This window comes from Oncorhynchus keta, chromosome 22, assembly GCF_023373465.1.
Source record: "Oncorhynchus keta strain PuntledgeMale-10-30-2019 chromosome 22, Oket_V2, whole genome shotgun sequence".
NCBI classification, from domain to species: Eukaryota; Metazoa; Chordata; class Actinopteri; order Salmoniformes; family Salmonidae; genus Oncorhynchus; species Oncorhynchus keta.
The window spans coordinates 34,047,960-34,068,319 of NC_068442.1; the positions used below are offsets into that span (position 1 = coordinate 34,047,960).

At 43.0% G+C, this 20,360-nt stretch overlaps 2 protein-coding genes across 4 annotated transcripts in view; one reads left to right on the top strand and one right to left on the bottom strand.

Moving 5' to 3' along the window:
* The window catches only part of LOC118401376 (transmembrane protein 117-like), a 100,671-nt gene extending 90,662 nt beyond the window's left edge, over positions 1 to 10,009 (top strand). For all 3 annotated transcript variants that reach the window (XM_052475056.1, XM_035798837.2, XM_052475057.1), the window contains 2 exons: positions 6,304 to 6,433; positions 7,651 to 10,009. In XM_052475056.1, coding sequence (XP_052331016.1) covers positions 6,304 to 6,433; positions 7,651 to 8,330 — 810 coding nt within the window. In that variant the 3' untranslated portion in view covers positions 8,331 to 10,009. The remainder of the gene's footprint in view (positions 1 to 6,303; positions 6,434 to 7,650) is intronic.
* A 3,447-nt stretch (positions 10,010 to 13,456) lies between these two features.
* LOC118401378 (protein kinase C-binding protein NELL2-like) overlaps positions 13,457 to 20,360 on the bottom strand; it is a 101,301-nt gene continuing 94,397 nt past the window's right edge. The window contains exons 19-20 of the mRNA XM_035798838.2: positions 14,168 to 14,392; positions 13,457 to 13,956 (exon numbers count right to left, since the gene is read on the bottom strand). Of these exons, the coding sequence (XP_035654731.1) occupies positions 13,915 to 13,956; positions 14,168 to 14,392 (267 nt within the window). The 3' untranslated portion in view covers positions 13,457 to 13,914. The remainder of the gene's footprint in view (positions 13,957 to 14,167; positions 14,393 to 20,360) is intronic.

Genomic DNA, 20,360 nt, shown 5'->3' on the forward strand with positions numbered 1-20,360 from the left:
CCCCATGGCCAATTAAAAACTAGGTGGACTCCTATACACTCCTCCACTTTTTCCTCTATCTCTCCCCTTCCTCACCCCTCCCTCAGCCACAGGGGCGGCAGGTAGCCTAGTGGTTAGAGCGTTGGGCCAGACAAGGTTTCTGCCCCTGGACAAGGCAGTAACCCACTGTTCATAGGCTGTAAATAAGAATTTGTTCTTAACTGACTTGCCTAGTTAAATAAAGGTTAAATAAAAAAAGGGACACTGTGGTACTTGGATGAGAGAGGGAGACATTTAATCAGTCTGAATCTGCATGTCTACAAACCCCTCTTCTTTACCCTTAAATCCACCATCCACCCAGCTATCCAGCAATCAGGCAAGGAACTACACCCTTTCCTCCTCCGTGAACCCAGGCCTTCCTTAATGATGACTCTTAAAATGTTATGTTTTCTTTCCTTTTTTCCACCCAATGTTCTACATCCCACAGGAGACTATACATCAATGAAGGATTTGTCAGTGGCATACTCATGAATATGCAAATGTTTTGTCTGGGTAGAAAATGCATAACAGTGTTTCAAAGAGAGAAGGCGTTCAACCCAGTAGCTCCAAGCTAAATGCAGACTGGTTGGTTTGGAACGCTAGCCGGATTTAGTTTGGCTTCTGCTAATGTTTAATTAACATACACTATATATGGATACCCCTTCAAATGAATGGATTTCACTATTTCAGCCACACCCGTTGCTGACAGGTGTATAAAACCGAGCACACAACCATGCAATGTCCATAGACAGTGTCAGTAGAATGGCCTGTACTGAAGAGCTCAGTGACTTTCAACGTGGCACCATTATACTGTACTTATACTGGATGCCACCTTTCCAACAAGTCAGTTCATCAAATTCTTACCCTGCTAGAGCTGCCCCAGTCCACTGTAAGTGCTGTTATTGTGAAGTGGAACCATCTAGGAGCAACAACGGCTCAGCCGTGAATTGGTATGCCACATAAGCTCACAGAATGGGACTACCGAGTGTTGAAGTGCCTAGTGCGTAAAACTCATCTGTCCTTGCTTGCAACACACACTACCGAGTTCCAAACTGCCTCTGGAAGCCACGTCAGCCCAATAACTGTTCGTCGGGAGCATCAAGAAATGGGTTTTTATGGTCGAGCAGCCGCACAAGCCTAAGATCACCAGGCACAATGCCAAGCGTCGGCTGGAGTGGTGTAAAGCTCGCCGGCATTGGACTCTGGAGCAGTGGAAACACGTTCACTGGAGTGATGAATCACGCTTCACCATCTGGCAGTGAACACAACCTGCCCGAATGCGAAGTGTCAAATGTAAAGTTTGTTCCCCCATACACAAAGCGAGGTCCATACAGAAATTGTTTGTCGAGATCGGTGTGGAAGAACTTGACTGGCCTGCACAGAGCACTGACTTCAACCCCATCGAACATCTTTAGGATGAACACCTTTGGGACGAACCAGACCTAATTGCCCAACCTCACTAATGCTCTTGTGGCTGAATGGAAGTCCCCACAGCAATGTTCCAGCATCTAGTGGGAAGCCTTCCCAGAAGAGTGGAGGCTGTTATAGCAGCAAAGGGGGGACCAACTCCATATTATTGCCTATGATTTTGGAATGAGATGTTCGATGAGTATGTGTCCACATACTTTTGGTCATGTAGTGTATTTCCACAGCTTTGTTGTTTTTTAAAGGATATGGAGTATCCTCTGTAGTATCCCTTAAATATCTGTTTCTACATTATTCATTATTGAAACTACCTAGTAGCTGCTCATGGATAAGTGCACAACCTTATTGTGTCAATAATACCTCAGCCTACTTTATTCTGCACACTTGGCACCTGTTGTTACCACACTTTTATTATTAACTAACACAAATGATTTATCTGTAGCACAATAACTGACAAAAAAAGAATGAATCCGATATAATGTATTTTCAATGCTATTTCATTTGCCTCAGCTCAGCCATTCAATAGTTTTAAAGGATTTTATTACAAGATTACAACTTCTCACAACTTTTTACCATGCCTGCTTTTGTTTGAATAGGCCTCCTTGCTTTTCACCAGGGTCCCTTTCCATCTCAGAAACAGGCACCATCTTGGTCCTGTATGGCTCAGTTGAAAGAGCATGTTGTCTGCAATGCCAGAGTTGTAGGTTTGATTTCTGTGGCCATCCATTTGTAAATGTGTGCATGCATGACTGTATGTGACTTTGGATTAAAGTGTCTGTTAAATGGCATATATTATTATTCTTCAAATCAAATCCAAGTTTATTTGTCACGTGCGCAGAATACAACAGGTACCTTACATTCAGCATGCTGTCAGTTTCAGCTCTCATCTCCTGCCTCATGGCTACAGCATCCATAGTCTCCATAGTATGACATCCCTATTTTGACTCCATGGCCCCAGCCAGTACCCAACTACCCACCAATCACATCACCCCTGCATCTTTCAGACTTTGTTGTTTATGATTGCAAGCCTCCTCTCGTTTTCTGCTCTGTGTACAGCAAGCACGTTTACTACGGTTATTTATGATTTCAATCAGTCCCCGCCGGTAGTGCTCACATGGATCTGAGGCTGGCTGTTCATGCACTTTACTCTGGTAGTCAACAAACACTCCTCTACTCAGCCTCTGTCACAGCCTTTGAAATGGCTTCATTCACCTTCATATGTATGTGTTCTGTCTGGTATAGTCTCAAAAATGTTGGGTTGTTTGGATGACCCAACTGCAGGGTGCAGGCATTGGGCCACTTAGTTGGGTTGTTTTCTAAAAAGAGCAAGGTTGAGTTGTTAGTGCTGGGTTATTGATGCTGGGTTATTGAGATGTGACCCAGTGGGTTAGATCAGAAGATTGGAGGTGTGGCTTAGTAGAGTTGTGGCTTTTAGATCGTTATATTTGGCCATTGTTTTCACATGGTAAGGTTGAACACAGACACTTTTGAAGCTTTACTGAAGATAACGGAGTTCCTTAAAAGCCTATACAAATCTCACATTGCATCACTTTGCTGCAATGTGTAAAAAAATCCTGTTATTAATATTATAGTAGAATATGTCATGTGTAAAAATACTTAAGGAACATTTTTATTTGCAGTGTACAAACTTAAAGTGGCACTCCAGTATCCTTTTCACCTCATGTCATCTGATTTACAAAAGGCACATCTCAATAGGTGGTCCAAGTCATGAACTAGCACAAGTGAGGGGGGTGGGCCTTTCCTCTTTTGTTCTGTTGTTCCTCTATTGTTCCTCTATTGTTCCTCAAGTGAGAGGCAAGGCCGATGACATCATGACTTCCCATCAAACCAACTCATTGAATGCCCTACTCCTTGAAGTTTGCAGTTGTCTAACCACTATTTTTCTCAAAACATATATTTTTTAACCTTTTAGTGTGTGTACTGTATTTATACTTGAGATAAAGCCTTTCAACAAGAAAAGTAAAAAAACATGATGAACAGGAATGACATTTACTCTCACGGATGGCCAAAAATAACTGTCGGAAGTCACACCCCTAATAAGCCACAGCTCCTGAAAAGAATCTGAGGATTACATTAAAAAAGACCCAGCTGCTGGGTCAACCCAGCATGAAAAGGAATAAAACCCAACTGATGGTTAAATTAACCCATGTTTGGGTTATCCCAACACTTAATTGCACTATAACGGCGACAAGCGATGCCCAGAAACTGTTAGGGCTTACATAAAGATGTCCCAACAGCACAATGTTGTGAATTCTTACCACCGCTACACCTGGCTATCAGCAGAGCCTTGTCTGGCAGTGAAACAATTCATTCAGCCTTGTTTACTGCCTTACTGCCTCTTTTTTTTTAAACAAAGCTGATATGGCTGACCATATCTCCCTGGCATATTACATCATATAAGACATTTTTGGACTCACCTTGTTGTGCGCGGCGGTCCTTCAATGGCAAATTTTGTCATCAAAGAAAAATATTTCCAATTCCACGTTGAATGACCGTTCAAAACGTATTTTTTCAGTCTGACTTCCCAGTTGCAATGCTTGCGGATAGTCACTGTCACCGATTCCTTCCAAACAACTCCAACTTGTTGTGTAATGTTTATGTCCAATGGACGATGAGCACCAATACGTTTTTATCTATAATTTCTCTTCATTATTTATCTTCATAAGACAAGGATTACAAATATTGTCTACTTGATTTATGATGATGACTGCTAACTAAGATTTTGAAAGTAAGATGTTGTCCAATCAAAGCTACTGTAGATATCACGTGATTAGACATAATTTTATCTGTGGCCAATGACATTGGGCCTTCTTGGAAGGGCACTTCTAATGCAACACCAAAAGGGCTCACATTCTTGATGTCTACCTTTACTAAAGGCGGGTGACGTGGTGTCCTCATGAGTGACAGAACACTGAACACAGCCAATGTGTGAGTGTCTCTTCCAAAGAATCAATTGTGACCTAGCAAGCTTGTAATTGTTTTGTGTGCTTTTGTGCGTGTGCATGCATGTGTGCGTGTGTGCACTGTTTACTACAGTATGTCCTAGAGACTCATTATTTGTTGTGAGGGGGGCACATGACTTAAATGTCAAGCTTATTAGTATCAGGAAACGAAGTACAGTTGAGTAGGTGGAAGGTCTAATTAATATCAAGGGGGAAATTCCTTCTCATATTTTTTCATATGAACATTCATACATATGGATTCTTCATTCACCCTAACATCTTAAAATGTATAGAATTGAATAGCATTAGAAATGGCTGCTGGTTAGGTACGTAACTAGACTGTTAGAATCTGAGGAAAATGCAGCTTTTCATAAAAAGATAGAAAGATCTCAGTGTGCTTTTGTTGTCTAAAATGTACAGTATGTCCCTCTATCTGTTCAACACACATCACATTCTTCCAAGACATTATCACCTGTTTATTTCAGACGATGTTCCGGGATCTCATATCTATACGATATTGAGTCTGTATTGATTATTCCAAAGCAAAGACTGAGACACAGAGGGCAATTTATAGATGTCTGTGAGTGCTAAGTTTTAAGTTCCTCGGCGTACACATCACAGACAAACTGAATTGGTCCACCCACACAGACAACATTGTGAAGAAGGCGCAGCAGCACCTCTTCAACCTCAGGAGGCTGAAGAAATTAGTCTTGTCACCAAAAGCACTCACAAACTTCTACAGATGCACAATCGAGAGCATCCTGTAGGGCTGTATCACCGCCTGGTACGGCAACTGCTCCGCCCACAACCGTAAGGCTCTCCAGAGGGTAGTGAGGTCTGCACAACGCATCACCGGGGGCAAACTACCTGCCCTCCAGGACACCTACACCACCCGATGTCACAGGAAGGCCATAAAGATCATCAAGGACAACAACCACCCGAGCCACTGCCTGTTCACCCCGCTATCATCCAGAAGGCGAGGTCAGTACAGGTGCATCACAGCTGGGACAGAGAGACTGAAAAACAGCTTCTCAAGGCCATCAGACTGTTAAACAACCACCACTAACATTGAGTGGCTGCTGCCAACACACTGACTCAACTCCAGCCACTTTAATAATGGGAATTGATGGGAAATGTAAAATATATCACTAGCCACTTTAAACAATGCTACCTAATTTAATGTTTACATACCCTACATTATTCATCTCATATGTATATACTGTACTCTATATCATCTACTGCATCTTTATGTAATACATGTATCACTAGCCACTTTAACTATGCCACTTTGTTTACATACTCATCTCATATGTATATACTGCACTCAATACCATCTACTGTATCTTGCCTATGCCGCTCTGTACCATCACTCACTCATATATCTTTATGTACATATTCTTATCCCCTTACACTTGTGTCTATAAGGTAGTAGTTGGAATTGTTAGCTTGTTGGTTATTACTGCATTGTCGGAACTAGAAGCACAAACATTTCGCTACACTCGCATTAACATCTGCTAACCATGTGTATGTGACAAATAAAATTAGATTTGATTCCTGAGGTGTTTTGACATGAGAACCTCAATGCACACAGGCAGAATACAAGGCCATGTAAACGCACACTGTGCACTGCAGCTCACAGTTAGGCTTTTGACCCCTGTGAAACGTACCCATCAATGGACAACAATGAATCCCTAGTTAGTATCATTTGATATATTAATATAAATCCCTGCTACACACGCACCATTAGACTTTGGAGCCGGTGTATTGTTCAGATTCTTCTTTTGTCTTTGCTTTTATTCTAGGTGTTACATGATGTGTGTTTACTTCAGTAAAAGCTTTCACTAAATGATTTTTTTGGCCTGATGTATTTTGTATTTGCATTGTTTGATGTCATTAGGATTGGGATTTTCCTCAGTTCATGGGCGACCTGGATATGAACCTGCCTGGCATGTCCACCACTCAGCTCAAGTTCAAACTTCCTGTCTGCAAGAGCATCTTCAAAGAGGAATATCACATCCATATCACAGGTACATATATTAGCAAGCATACTATATAAGTAAACCTACTATCCCAATTGATTTAGGTGGTATAGAGGGTTACCACTATTACTTCAATATTTTCACATTCCATCTGACTAGCTGTGTTTTGATGGTTGCACCATGACACTGGCCTAAGATGAATACAGATCAGATATACCTGTTCTGACATGTCTTCTTCATCCTACCAGTGTTGCTTGTTTCTGCCCTCCCCCCTCACCTAGCATCCCTGCTGCGTCAGACAGAAAGGTGCAATGTGTATAAGCATATGAGAGTTAACTCTTCCATTTAAACAATCACCCAGGTTTCATTCTGTTCCACAGCATTCCCCAAGTATTGATATTATTAAATGTGTTGCACTTGTTTTCTTTCATTTTATGTAATTTGGTAAACTCATGTGGGGCGACAGATAGCCTAGAGGTTAAGAGCGTTGGACCGGTAACTGAAAGGTCTATGGTTCAAGTCTCTAAGCTGACGAGGTGAAATATCTGTGGATGTGCCCTTGAGCAAGGCACTTAACCCTAATTGTTCCTGTAAATCGCTCTGGATTAGAGCATCTGCTAAAGTGTAAATGTGACAACCATTAAGGGGGAGAGAAACTAATGTTCCCATGCTAGATGTTAAAATGTTCAAACGCTCCCTGATTTGCACTTGGTTGTTAACCCTAATGCATCGCACATCCATTTAGCATTATGTTAATATTCTTGATTGATATGTGATTGCTTTGACTAAAAGCTTGTTAACGGTGGTGCGTCTCAGGAAAGGGAAGGAATTGTGTCACATGTACAGATGAAGCTATCTGCCTTTAGATCAGTACACCTGGAGAGATTGCTACCATTAATATTATGACCTAATTTCATTAAGTGTCAATGTTGGACCTGATACCTGCAAATATATTATCATATGCCTTAACACACTGTCTGCCTGTCTGTCTGTCTGCCTGTCTGTCTGTCTGTCTGCCTGCCTGCCTGCCTGTCTGTGTGTCTGTCTGTCTCTGTCTGTCTGTCTGTCTGTCTGTCTGTCAGTCAGTCTGTCTGTCTTTTGTCAATTGATTACCTTAAATGAATTTGATTCATAAAAGCTTTAGTACAGAAATCAGTGAATTAAAGAGCATGTCAACGTCAGCTTGGGCACAATAAATACTTTAAAACTGGATTTTGACATCTAGAAATGACCCTAACTGCCCTCCATATTGTTTGTCCCTGCAGGTAAGTGGTTCAACTACGGCATCATCTTCCTGGTGTTGATCCTGGACCTGAACATGTGGAAGAACCAGATCTTTTACAAGCCCTACGAGTACGGCCAGTATGTTGGTCCAGGGGAGAAGATCTTCACTGTGGAGGAGCCCAACACACTGGGCGACTTCAACCGCAGCACGCTCACCTACAAGTGGCGCTCCAGCCACGTGAACCCGCTGACCAACCGCTCGTATGTCCATCGGGACATGTTCCTGCATAGCCGCTACGTGGGTGCCAGCCTGGAAGTCAAGTGCCTGGCCTTCATCCCCAGCCTGGCTGCCTTTGTCCTCTTCGGCTTCTTCATCTGGTTACTGGGACGTTTTCAGGACAGCGAGACCTTCCCGGAGGGCCAGGTGGACAAGACGTATGAGAGGATCAAGAGGAAGTCTCCGTCTGAGTACAGTAAGGATATGGGACTCACGCCAGAGGAGGTGCACATCTCTATGAGCGAGGCGCTCAAACGTTCCGGAACCCCCATGCTGCTATCGGTGGACGGGCATAATTTTGCTCTGCACTCTGCCACCTCCACCAACTCTACTTCGCCTGTTTCCATGGAGACCCAAGAGACGCATCCCAGCATTGTCATCGAAGGCATGGAGCCAAGAGAGCCAGCGGTTTCCTTTGATGTCGGCAAACTGTCACCGCCCTGACCTTACTGCCCTGAGGGGAAGTACTGCTATGCTTCTACTGACAGACACATAGCCTGGAGGGAGGAGAGGAGACACAGGAGAGAGACCAAACTGAAACTCAATTTCAGTCTAGATCTTTTTCAGTCTGGGTAGATTTTGAACCCAACACTGATTATTCCTGGAGCAGGAGGATGTAGCTACAATGGCCACTTTGTTTTGCTACTGTGATATCCTTGATGGCATTTTATTATTAGTATTTATTTGAATTGTAAAACCTCTAAGCTGACACCAACACAATGACAAACAGCTTATTTTAACCTCCCTCACTGTAAAGTTATATTGTCAACATGGTGCTCTCGCTAGATTTGATGTTTTTACAATATCAAGATGGTTTCTCTTTTATCGTGACATATTTTGGTGCCTATGTGGGGAACTATTTCTACAATCGATGTATGACACAATGGTCATGGCTAGTTTATATTGTACAACTTGAGTATTACAGTTGAAGAGGTGCCTTGATAAACCCACGCCCAATAAAGGACAGCAACATAGTCTATACCATAGGCAGCAAAACAGAACATGTCTGATAATGTGTCTGTCTTGTTTATTTCAATGTTCCACTTCACAATGTTGGACAATGTTTAACCTTTCAGACTTTATCACAGGTTTTTGAATTAATTTGCTATCTTGATAATTCTTACATATCCCATTTTCACGTGCCTCTTCTCTTGTAGTCATAGAAATGACTAGATTGCTAAACATCGTTATGATGATGATAATACTATGACCACCTCTTCATTTTCTGGTTGTATTATCAAATGCAAGATAAAAGGCATAAGCTATTTTCAAATAACATTAAAAAGTCACCTCATGATCGCTTATCTGGTCAAAATACTCAGATGTAATGCCAATTAGGTCAGAAAGGTAATTTGCCCTTGGTGGGGTAAATGTGCTTTTGTTATAGAAGGAGAGAGAAGAACACCAAATCTAACTGATGCACCTTACCCATATCATATCCCCCAGCAGTATATGTACCACAAGTAAGACCTTGGTTCGTAGCCAGTATTGGGGTACGGATTGGTTTGAGAGAACACATAGAGAATTACAGCTGACAAGAAAAAGAGAGTGGGAGTTTTTAATATTTATGAGAGTTATGAGCGTTATTATATCACATACGTTAAGTGTGCAACTACTGTATACCAATGCTCTGTTATTTAAGTGTTTTCTAACAAAGTGTTGTGCGTCTGAGTTTGTGCGCGTGTGTATGTGTCAGAGACAGCGAGAGCTGACAATTCTGTGAAGAGGTCAATGTAGTTCATGTAAGTGGCGTATGGTCCTTGGTTCAGTGATCCCCCTTCTACACTTTACAGGTCAGAGTCCTCATTACAGCTCAACTTATTTCATTTTTGAGATACGGCTTCGCAACAAGGCAACAAATTGCTAAATGTATGGGGCAATGGCTAAATGAGTGTGTTTATCTCACTAGAAGTGATCGAGTGATATGTTTGTAAAATATTGTACTTTGGTTGGAACTGAATGTTCCCCTGCTGTTATACATGGTATTGTGTTGCATAACTGACAGCTATTTTGCATTCTTGTGTGTGTGGTTTTTAAACAAAGGATATCTCTTTTTAACATGTTGACGCAATAAATGTCTACCGAGTAATGGTATCAATAAAATGAATACATTTTGCTACATACTAGGTTGCCGGTGCCCTTATGAACTGATATACTTTGTGGGATTGAAGAATATCAGTGTGAGATAGAATGAGGTGCCTATCTGTTACATAACCTCAATGCTGAAACAAGTTCATATTTTATATACAGTAGATATAGCACGCATTGACACTGTTGCCAAGCAACTCCTCAGGTCAACTTCATACAGCTGCTGACCCAATTACATGGAATATGTAAGATTACTGTTGCATTGTCAAGAGGGAACCTGCAAGGAAACATTTCATTGGATGGTGTATACCAGGTGTATCCTGTACATACAACTAATAAAACTTGGAAAATGAGAGAGTATAATTATAGTTGTACTGTATTTACACAAGGTAAGATATGAAAGATATTATCTACACTTAAACATAGCCCTGCTCATGCCATTAGGCCAAGATTAGCCCTCTTCTCACTAATGACGTTCTGTAGTTTACTCGTTTGTTGATACAGAATACAGTATACTGTAGCTAGTTTACAAAGATACAGACCATGTCAAACATTGGGGGCACAGAACTGTACAAGAATGCTTGTAAAAGTCAAACTGGGCAGTCAAACAAACTAGTCACTCTACAGTGTAGTTTGTTGGATAAGGGAAACATTTCTTACAGCTGGAGTGCTTAGTCTGGAGTGCTAAAAAGTCATTCCCAGTGTGCCACTGCAGTGAGGAATTAGATATTGATTTATGGGTGTATGCAGTAAGTGAGGGAAATCATCAAACCAAGAGTTTCAATAATGTTCGGGATGAGAAAGGTGGGACGTCTGTGCTCAAGTTGTGTACTCCCAAAATGAGATGGTTACTGCAATGGGTAAAGTAGGCCCTTCTGTAAGTGAGGAATAGTCATGCAACTTTGCAAGAATTGGCTTCAAACAAATTTTAGTTCAACTTCATGTCTGTGAACTGTGAGTCTCCTGTGAATCCATCAGTCAGGACAGAGGCAGGGTGGTTTCCCCATGAGACTGACTGGTCTGAAGACTGTCTGAAGTCTGTCTGTCAGCTGTGTCTGGCGCTGTGGATGATGATGTTATCCCTGCCTGATTCCTACTGTGCCTCTGATGCCTAACAGTGAGACAGGGGGCTCAGATTAGTCCCTGGGTAGCCTATATCCAGTCACTCGCTTGGAAGAGAGATTGACGGACAAAGAAAAAGTATTACTCCGATTGATTTTCTTCTGCTTCCTTTTCTTTGGAATAGAGAGGTGGCGAGAGTTCATTTTTATCAGCGAGGATGAAGTGCTTTGAGTTAAGCAATGGTGGTTGCACACTGTGGAACTAATACCTGCACATATACTGTATGGCTATGCAGCGGAGGTGGTTTCTCAGCTAGTATAGCCTTGAGTGTTGACACCTACCTTAATTTACTTACTGATGCAATACACAACACTTGTTGGGAGAATCAAAAATAAATGACTGCAGCTTTAGTGCATTCAACCAACCAACTATTTTGCCAAATAAGCACATACTGCATGTCATATCTAGTTAAATGTAGGCTAAATCCGGACATATAGTGATAATTGGAGGCTTTGCTATACATAGTCAGCACTGTCTTGGATTTACATATGAACAAATTTGCCAATTAATAAAGATTTGAGGTTGAGTCTCTGCTGCTCCCTCTGACACACAGAATATGAACCAGGTCCCCTACAGAGGAATCAAGCTACTGTAGCATTCTACACTGTACGTCCAAGATCTATGAAAGGGTTCAATAATGTCTGATGACTGACCTCCAATACATTACTCTTCTGATGCCTTGAGAGTTGTCAATGTCAACTAACACGCATGTTGTAAACTAATGGTTTATGAAGGCTACAGTGTTTACAGATCTCCACGTAAAACTATTGCGCTGCTCCACTGCCTTAGTCCTCCTGCCAATGCCAAACCCAATAATATGAGTGTCCATTAATAATGAACACAGGACAGGCAGTAATGTGGGTGGAGACATCTGTTGCGGTGAGTTCAACTTACCCCACCATGGAAAATTGGACATTTAGGAGCCAGCTGGACAACCACTCTGCCCCGCTGTGCCACTACCCCTGTGCCCCTGGCAAGGAGCCACCACCAGCTAGGAGTCACCACCAGCTAGGAGTCACCACCGGCTTGCAGTCACTGGACCAAAGCCTGCCAGATGGTGCCCTTGCCAGTGTACGTCCAGCCACTGCGGACGCACATATACACACACACAAACCAGACACGCTCGTATGCGCACACACACGCACACGCGCACACTTTCAGTGCAGTCAGACACACGTTCACAGTAGTCTATATTCATCATTTGACAGGTATAACACGTTTCGAAGGAGAGAGAGATGGCAAATGTTCCACTGAGGGAGGAGGAAATGGTAGAATACCAATGTGCTCCATGATTCGGTTCCGCTTTGTTTTTGTTGTAAGAAGCTGCTGCTAGGGAGACCCAGGGAATTAGTTGGTTAGTCTTCTTCAGGCACAACTCATTCCTCACAGCCAGCCTGTATATTGATATGCTAATTATTTTAGGAGTTTTAAGCACTGTACTCTGAATCATACAAGTATTACCATTACCTCTGGAACCAGTGGAAGGAAGCAAAGCAAACCAATTGGGACATTGTGTATACTGTATCACAGTATACACACATGAGATGCTCAATGTATTGAACAAATGAAAGTTCTCAATCAAATCCTTCTGGTCCTTCTGTAGCACAGTTGGTAGAGCATGGCGCTTGTAACGCCAGGGTAGTGGGTTCGATTCCCGGGACCACCCATACGTAGAATGTATGCACACATGACTGTAAGTCGCTTTGGATAAAAGCGTCTGCTAAATGGCATATATTATTATTATTATTATATATTATATATATTATTATTATATTATTATTATTATATTATTATTATTATTATTATTATATTATTATAAATCCAGTAGTCAATCAAGTACTTTGTGTGTATTGACAAACCCTCAAAATGCTTAAAATCCTAAACTTCAAACACCTTCCAATTATCCATTCAAAATCAGACTGATCTGGATGGTTCTTGATCCTGCACTGTACTATGTAATCATCACCAGCACCATGTACACCGGCAGCAGTGCAGACAGAGGAAGTCCACCTGCTCAATGAATATTTGATGTGAAAGGTCAGGCGTGATGATGTGTAGGTACCACTGATAGGCTGTGATTGCTGGTGTCAGGCTGAGTTTCCTCTCCTCTTTTCTGCTCTAACACACTGTCACATAAACATGTGTTCTGACATGAACTAACTCTCACCTCGCTATCCTCTTCACATGAAGTGGGGAGGTCTGGGAAGGCACAGCTCAAGTGATTTGTCATCTGTGTTGATTGAATTTTCGGGTACACGAGACCTGAGAGGATGAGTTTTTGACTTCAAATTATTACAGAGATCGATGGTTTCCAATGACTAATACACAACATCTTAATAAAGACAAGCTCAAACAATTAATGTAAATTGAAATACTTTATTCACCATTACACATTAACAAGCCTGGAAATAAATGTAAAAGATGAATAGAAAATAATGCTAGAGGACCACAAAATATTGACAACTTTAATAGTGTAGCAAATGAAACTTACACTAAAACACCCACTATCTAGGATATAATTGACATTTAAAGAGTTTAGAAATTAGCAAAATGTTTCTACATCGAGCACATTCATGCCAGTATAATAGTATTTTACAGCGTCATGTTGCAGATGATTTGGGGGTGTTCCTCAATGCACACAGGTCACCCTGATTGGTGAGGCTGAACACAGAGGGGGCTTGTGGGTACTGTAGTCCATCTGTGTTCTATGATAAATTTTTTGTATTTGGTATAAAGAAGTTGGGCTGGAGGGTGGAAAACGCTGGTTGTTTTTACATGGATAACACTGTACAGGGAGGTGCCTTCAGAGCTTCAGGAACTAAAGGCACATGGGGTCCACTGAGCAACAAATATGTCCATTCTGAAAGAGAGGAGGAGGAGAGAGAGACTTTAGAGTGGGTCACTGTTAGACAAACCAGAATGAGCTTCTGTTATTATGTTCTGTTATTTCTCACTGAAAGGCTAACTTGGTTTGACATTTAGAATTTCGATAGTCATGGAGTGTTTAGCGCCAACATGGGGTATGGTTGGCTTAAGTCTGCATAGATATAATGAAAATCCATGGCTGTTACCTTGCACTGGCAGAGGGTGCACTCGGTGCTGTGTTTGACCCATGAGGACCCGCTGAAGCGCTGGATGCCGTGCTCGTCCATGCACGTCTTGGTGATGTTGTTGCGTATGGTGTCGGCCTGGCAGGGATCAGTGACGCAGCGGGCACAGCATTCGCCCTCGGGCACCACTGTGAATTCACAGTCCACATGGGGGCACAACAGGGGCCAGCAGTCCACCTGTCCCTGCTGTGGATGGGTGAGACAGAAAGACAGACTGTAGTCATATCACTGGGACAATACAATGATACATAACCATGGAGGCTGCTGAGGGGAGGACGGATCATAATAATGGCTGGAATGGAGCCAATGGAATGGTATTAACCACGTGTTTGATACCATTCCATTGACTCCATTCCAGACATTATTAAGAGCTGTCTTCACCTTCGTAGCCTCCACTGGTATGTGCAGCCCATCACCCCTACAATTGTATTGAATAGATCCTGTCCCTTGCCAAATGTTTAGGCATACTTCTATACCACCCTGATGCAGTCATTATCATGTAAACATAGACATTTTGTCGTGATACATCATAGATGTACAGTAAATGGGGCTAAGAATATGTTGTTGTGTAGGAGTAGCAGTATCAGAAGAAAGACATTTTCAGACACTGGTCTAAATGTTCTGTGTTTCCTAATGGAGTTGTTTTGGTCACCCGTTCATTCTCCCTCTTATATGAATCACTACACAGTTGCAGTAGAGAACGCCTTATTGGATTTCTCCAGCAGCCGTTTCAATAAGCCAGTGAATACATGACATATATTCTGGCCAACTTTATAGATCCTGGTTATTAAGCTATGATTCTGCATGACCTAGTTCTGTTAACATTTTCATCCCTGAGCTTTTGTGGTTTACACCTCCTTGGAAAAAGAGCACACACACACACACACACACACACACACACACACACACACACACACACACACACACACACACACACACACACACACACACACACACACACACACACACACACACACACACACACACACACACACACACACACACACACACACACACACACACACAATTCATTAGTCGGATTCCATTGCAAAACATTTCATCTGTTGCAAACCGTTTTGCAAAGGAAAGCATTCACTCAAACCGGAAAACGTTGTGCAATGAAAACAAGAGCTTCTATTGGACAAATGCAGGCAGGTCCCTCCATGGGTGGCAGACTGAAATTCGGGGTTCCCCAAAAATGTTTGAAAAAATTAAATGTGATGAACAGAACAACAATTTTTATTAGGAACAACATTATGCTCTTTCCATGACATAGACTGACCAGGTGAATCCAGGTGAAAGCTATGATTCCTTATTGATGTCACTTGTTAAATCCACTTCAATTAGTGTAGATGAAAGGGAGGAGACAGGTTAAAGAAGGATTTTTAAACCTTGAGACAATTGAGACATAGATTGTGTATGTGTGCCATTCAGAGGGTGAATGGGCAAGACAAAATACTGAAGTGCCTTTGAATGGGTTATCGTATTAGGTGACAGGCGCACCAGTTTGTGTCCAGAACTGCAACGCTGCTGGGTTTTTCACACTCAACAGTTTCCCATGTGTATCAAGAATGGTCCACCCCCAAAAGGACATCCAGCCAACTTCACAACTGTTGGAAGCATTGGAGTCAACAGGGCCAGCATCTCTGTGGAACGCTTTTGACACCTTGTAGAGCCCATGCCGACGATTTGATTTGATGAAACCATAATATCAACTGGTTATATTATCGTGGGACACAATCTTCAAAAAGGCAGTAAACTCAGCAATGGCCCTTGCTTGTGGAAGCCAATGGCTGCGCAATGGCACAGCCTTGTTTTGTTAATTTAGCAGACAAGATACTTATTTCCCGAGCCCAGTTCACAGTCAAGTAATATAACAGAATAAAATATGACAGAATATTTTTCCAGATGCGCATCTCGCTTTTGGAGCAGTTATTCTCAGAGGGATCAATTGAAAAGGGGGTCAATTTGGCGAGTTGAAAGACCATTTTTCCAGGGTTACAAACCAAAATCGCTCTTCTTTTTTACATAAAGACCTTCAATTTACACTGAACAAAAATATAAACTCAACATTCAACCATTTCAATGATTTTACTGAGTTACAGTTCATATAAGGAAATCAGTCAACTGAAATAAATTCATATAAGCCATAATCTATGGATTTCACATGACTGGGAATAGAGATATGCATCTGTTGGTCACAAACACCTTAAAGAGGTAGAGACGTGGATCATAAAACCAGTCCGTATCTGGTGTGAGCACCATTTGCTTCATGCAGCACAGCATATCTTGATCAGTTGATCAGGCTGTTGATGGTGGCCTGTTGAATGTTGTCCCACTTCTCTTTGACGGCGTGCGAAGTTGCTGGATATTGGCAGGAACTGGAACACGCTGTTGTTCACGTTGATCCATAACATCCCAAACATGCTCGACGAGTAAAATGTGCCATGAGTATGCAGGCCATGGAAGAACTGGGACATTTTCAGCTTCCAGGAATTGTGTACAGATAATCATGCTGAAACATGAGGTGATGGCGGCGGATAAATGGCATAACAATGGGCCTCAGGATCGCGTCACGGTATCTCTGTGCATTAAAATTGCCATCGATAAAATGCAATTGTGTTCATTGTCCATAGCTTATGCCTGCCCATACCATAACCCCACCGCCACCAGAGGGTACTCTGTTCACAATGTAGGAAATCAGCGAACCGCTCGCCCACACTATGCCTTACACACGGTCTGCCATCTCCCTGGTACAGTTGAAACCCGGATTAATCCGCGAATCAGCGTACCAGTGACGATCAAAGGTGAGAATTTTCCCACTGAAGTCGGCTCCGACGCCGAACTGCAGTCTGTGTAACATGATAGAGCAGGAGCTCCCATCCTGTAGATTTTCACTCTAACACTAATCTAGCACACCTGATTCTAATAATTAGCTGGTTGATAAGCTGAATGACATCAGTCAAAACTGGGGTTGGAGCAAAAACCCACAGGAGGGTAGCTCTCCAGGAACAGGGTTGAAGAACCCTGTGATAGAGTATGTGATATCCTTCAATCACCTTCACATGAGCCCTGGCAGTTGGGTTAGTCACTGATAAGTTTCTAAATAGGCCACTCTTTCTCTTAAAAATAATCATGTTTTTAGATCTCAGTATGCTTTACAGAAGATGGTCCTATAAAAATGCATAAATGTTGCAGCATGTTTTAGGAGAATTACATTTACCGGTGAATTACATTTGGTTTAGGGAGCTTTGCCAGAAATGTTCCTTGGTTAGACAACAACGTGGCGAACAACAACCATGTTTCAACCCTCCAAATCTAAGGCGAAAATAGTATCCTATACCCATTACGTCTAATACCTATAGTAGCAACTCAGAGATACATACGTCAAAGAGCCATATTCTGTCATTCAAATATTCACAAAAATACAAACTCTCGTCTTCAAGAGAGCGAGAGTTGCACCCCTTCTGAAAAAACCTACACTCGAACCTTCCGATGTCAACAACTACAGACCAGTATCCCTTCTTTCTTTTCTCTCCAAAACTCTTGAACGTGCCGTCCTTGGCCAGCTCTCCCGCTATCTCTCTCAGAATGACCTTCTTGATCCAAATCAGTCAGGTTTCAAGACTAGTCATTCAACTGAGACTGCTCTTCTCTGTATCACGGAGGCGCTCCGCACCGCTAAAGCTAACTCTCTCTCCTCTGCTCTCATCCTTCTAGACCTATCGGCTGCCTTCGATACTGTGAACCATCAGATCCTCCTCTCCACCCTCTCCGAGTTGGGCATCTCCGGCGAGGCCCACGCTTGGATTGCGTCCTACCTGACAGGTCGCTCCTACCAGGTGGCGTGGCGAGAATCTGTCTCCTCACCACGCGCTCTCACCACTGGTGTCCCCAGGGCTCTGTTCTAGGCCCTCTCCTATTCTCGCTATACACCAAGTCACTTGGCTCTGTCATAACCTCACATGGTCTCTCCTATCATTGCTATGCAGACGACACACAATTAATCTTCTCCTTTCCCCCTTCTGATGACCAGGTGGCGAATCGCATCTCTGCATGTCTGGCAGACATATCAGTGTGGATGACGGATCACCACCTCAAGCTGAACCTCGGCAAGACGGAGCTGCTCTTCCTCCCGGGAAGGACTGCCCGTTCCATGATCTTGCCATCACGGTTGACAACTCCATTGTGTCCTCCTCCCAGAGCGCTAAGAACCTTGGCGTGATCCTGGACAACACCCTGTCGTTCTCAACTAACATCAAGGCGGTGGCCCGTTCCTGTAGGTTCATGCTCTACAACATCCGCAGAGTACGACCCTGCCTCACACAGGAAGCGGCGCAGGTCCTAATCCAGGCACTTGTCATCTCCCGTCTGGATTACTGCAACTCGCTGTTGGCTGGGCTCCCTGCCTGTGCCATTAAACCCCTACAACTCATCCAGAACGCCGCAGCCCGTCTGGTGTTCAACCTTCCCAAGTTCTCTCACGTCACCCCGCTCCTCCGCTCTCTCCACTGGCTTCCAGTTGAAGCTCGCATCCGCTACAAGACCATGGTGCTTGCCTACGGAGCTGTGAGGGGAACGGCACCTCAGTACCTCCAGGCTCTGATCAGGCCCTACACCCAAACAAGGGCACTGCGTTCATCCACCTCTGGCCTGCTCGCCTCCCTACCACTGAGGAAGTACAGTTCCCGCTCAGCCCAGTCAAAACTGTTCGCTGCTCTGGCCCCCCAATGGTGGAACAAACTCCCTCACGACGCCAGGACAGCGGAGTCAATCACCACCTTCCGGAGACACCTGAAACCCCACCTCTTTAAGGAATACCTAGGATAGGATAAGTAATCCTTCTCACCCCCCTTTTAAGATTTAGATGCACTATTGTAAAGTGACTGTTCCACTGGATCTCATAAGGTGAATGCACCAATTTGTAAGTCGCTCTGGATAAGAGCGTCTGCTAAATGTCTTAAATGTAAATGTAAATGTATGTAATTTAAAAGGGAATTTGTATCTTTGGCTTACAGAATTGCTTTTCCGTTTCCCTGCTGAGCAGAGCAGGGCCAGTATGGTTCTGGCTCTGCTAACTGTGTAGGCATTCAAGGTTCATTTCACGTCGCGGTCACGCTTCTAGATCCCACGCGTATCTCTCACCATTCTCCTCCACTCCTCTCTTTCGTGTGCTGCTGTTTATACCATTTTGGCTGGTAGCTGTCTTTGTGTGTGTGTGTGCAACATGATGTATGTGTGTGCATGCATATGTTAATCACAGAAGGAGAGTAAGGTGGGAAGGCTGTATGTGTGGCTACAACATTCTGTTTGATCTGAGGGAAAAAAGAACCAACGGTAATGCCACTCCTCCGAGGGAACGGGCGGGCGGGAGAGAGCTGGCAGAACAACAAAGCTAAAGATGATTTATGGGTCGACGCAAAGGCAGATTGACACAAATGCAGCTAAGTGTTACTTTTATCTGGGAGTGGAATGGCCAGGGTGAATGCCAAGTGTGACATTTGCATTTAATAAACATATGGCTGGTGGTGAAGAGCGTCTGAAAGGCTTATTGAAGGCGGTAGGATGTGATGTTCTGTCAGATTTAGTATGAAATCCTCGTAAAAAAGCCTTCCTGTTGTTTGAACAGCAGGGATGCGGGAATCTAGGAAAAGGTCAACAGTGGAGAGAGTCAATGCAAACAGTGCGCATTTCTCTGAGTAGATTCAATAGAGAACGCTCTTGACACATCGTAATTCAGTTATATACAGTGCCTTGCAAAAGTATTCGGCCCCCTTGAACTTTGCGACCTTTTGCCACATTTCAGGCTTCAAACAAAGATATAAAACTGTATTTTTTTGTGAAGAATCAACAACAAGTGGGACACAATCATGAAGTGGAACGACATTTATTGGATATTTCAAACGTTTTTTAACAAATCAAAAACTGAAAAATTGGGTGTGCAAAATTATTCAGCCCCCTTAAGTTAATACTTTGTAGCGCCACCTTTTGCTGCGATTACAGCTGTAAGTCGCTTGGGGTATGTCTCTATCAGTTTTGCACATCGAGAGACAGACATTTTTTCCCATTCCTCCTTGCAAAACAGCTCGAGCTCAGTGAGGTTGGATGGAGAGCATTTGTGAACAGCAGTTTTCAGTTCTTTCCACAGATTCTC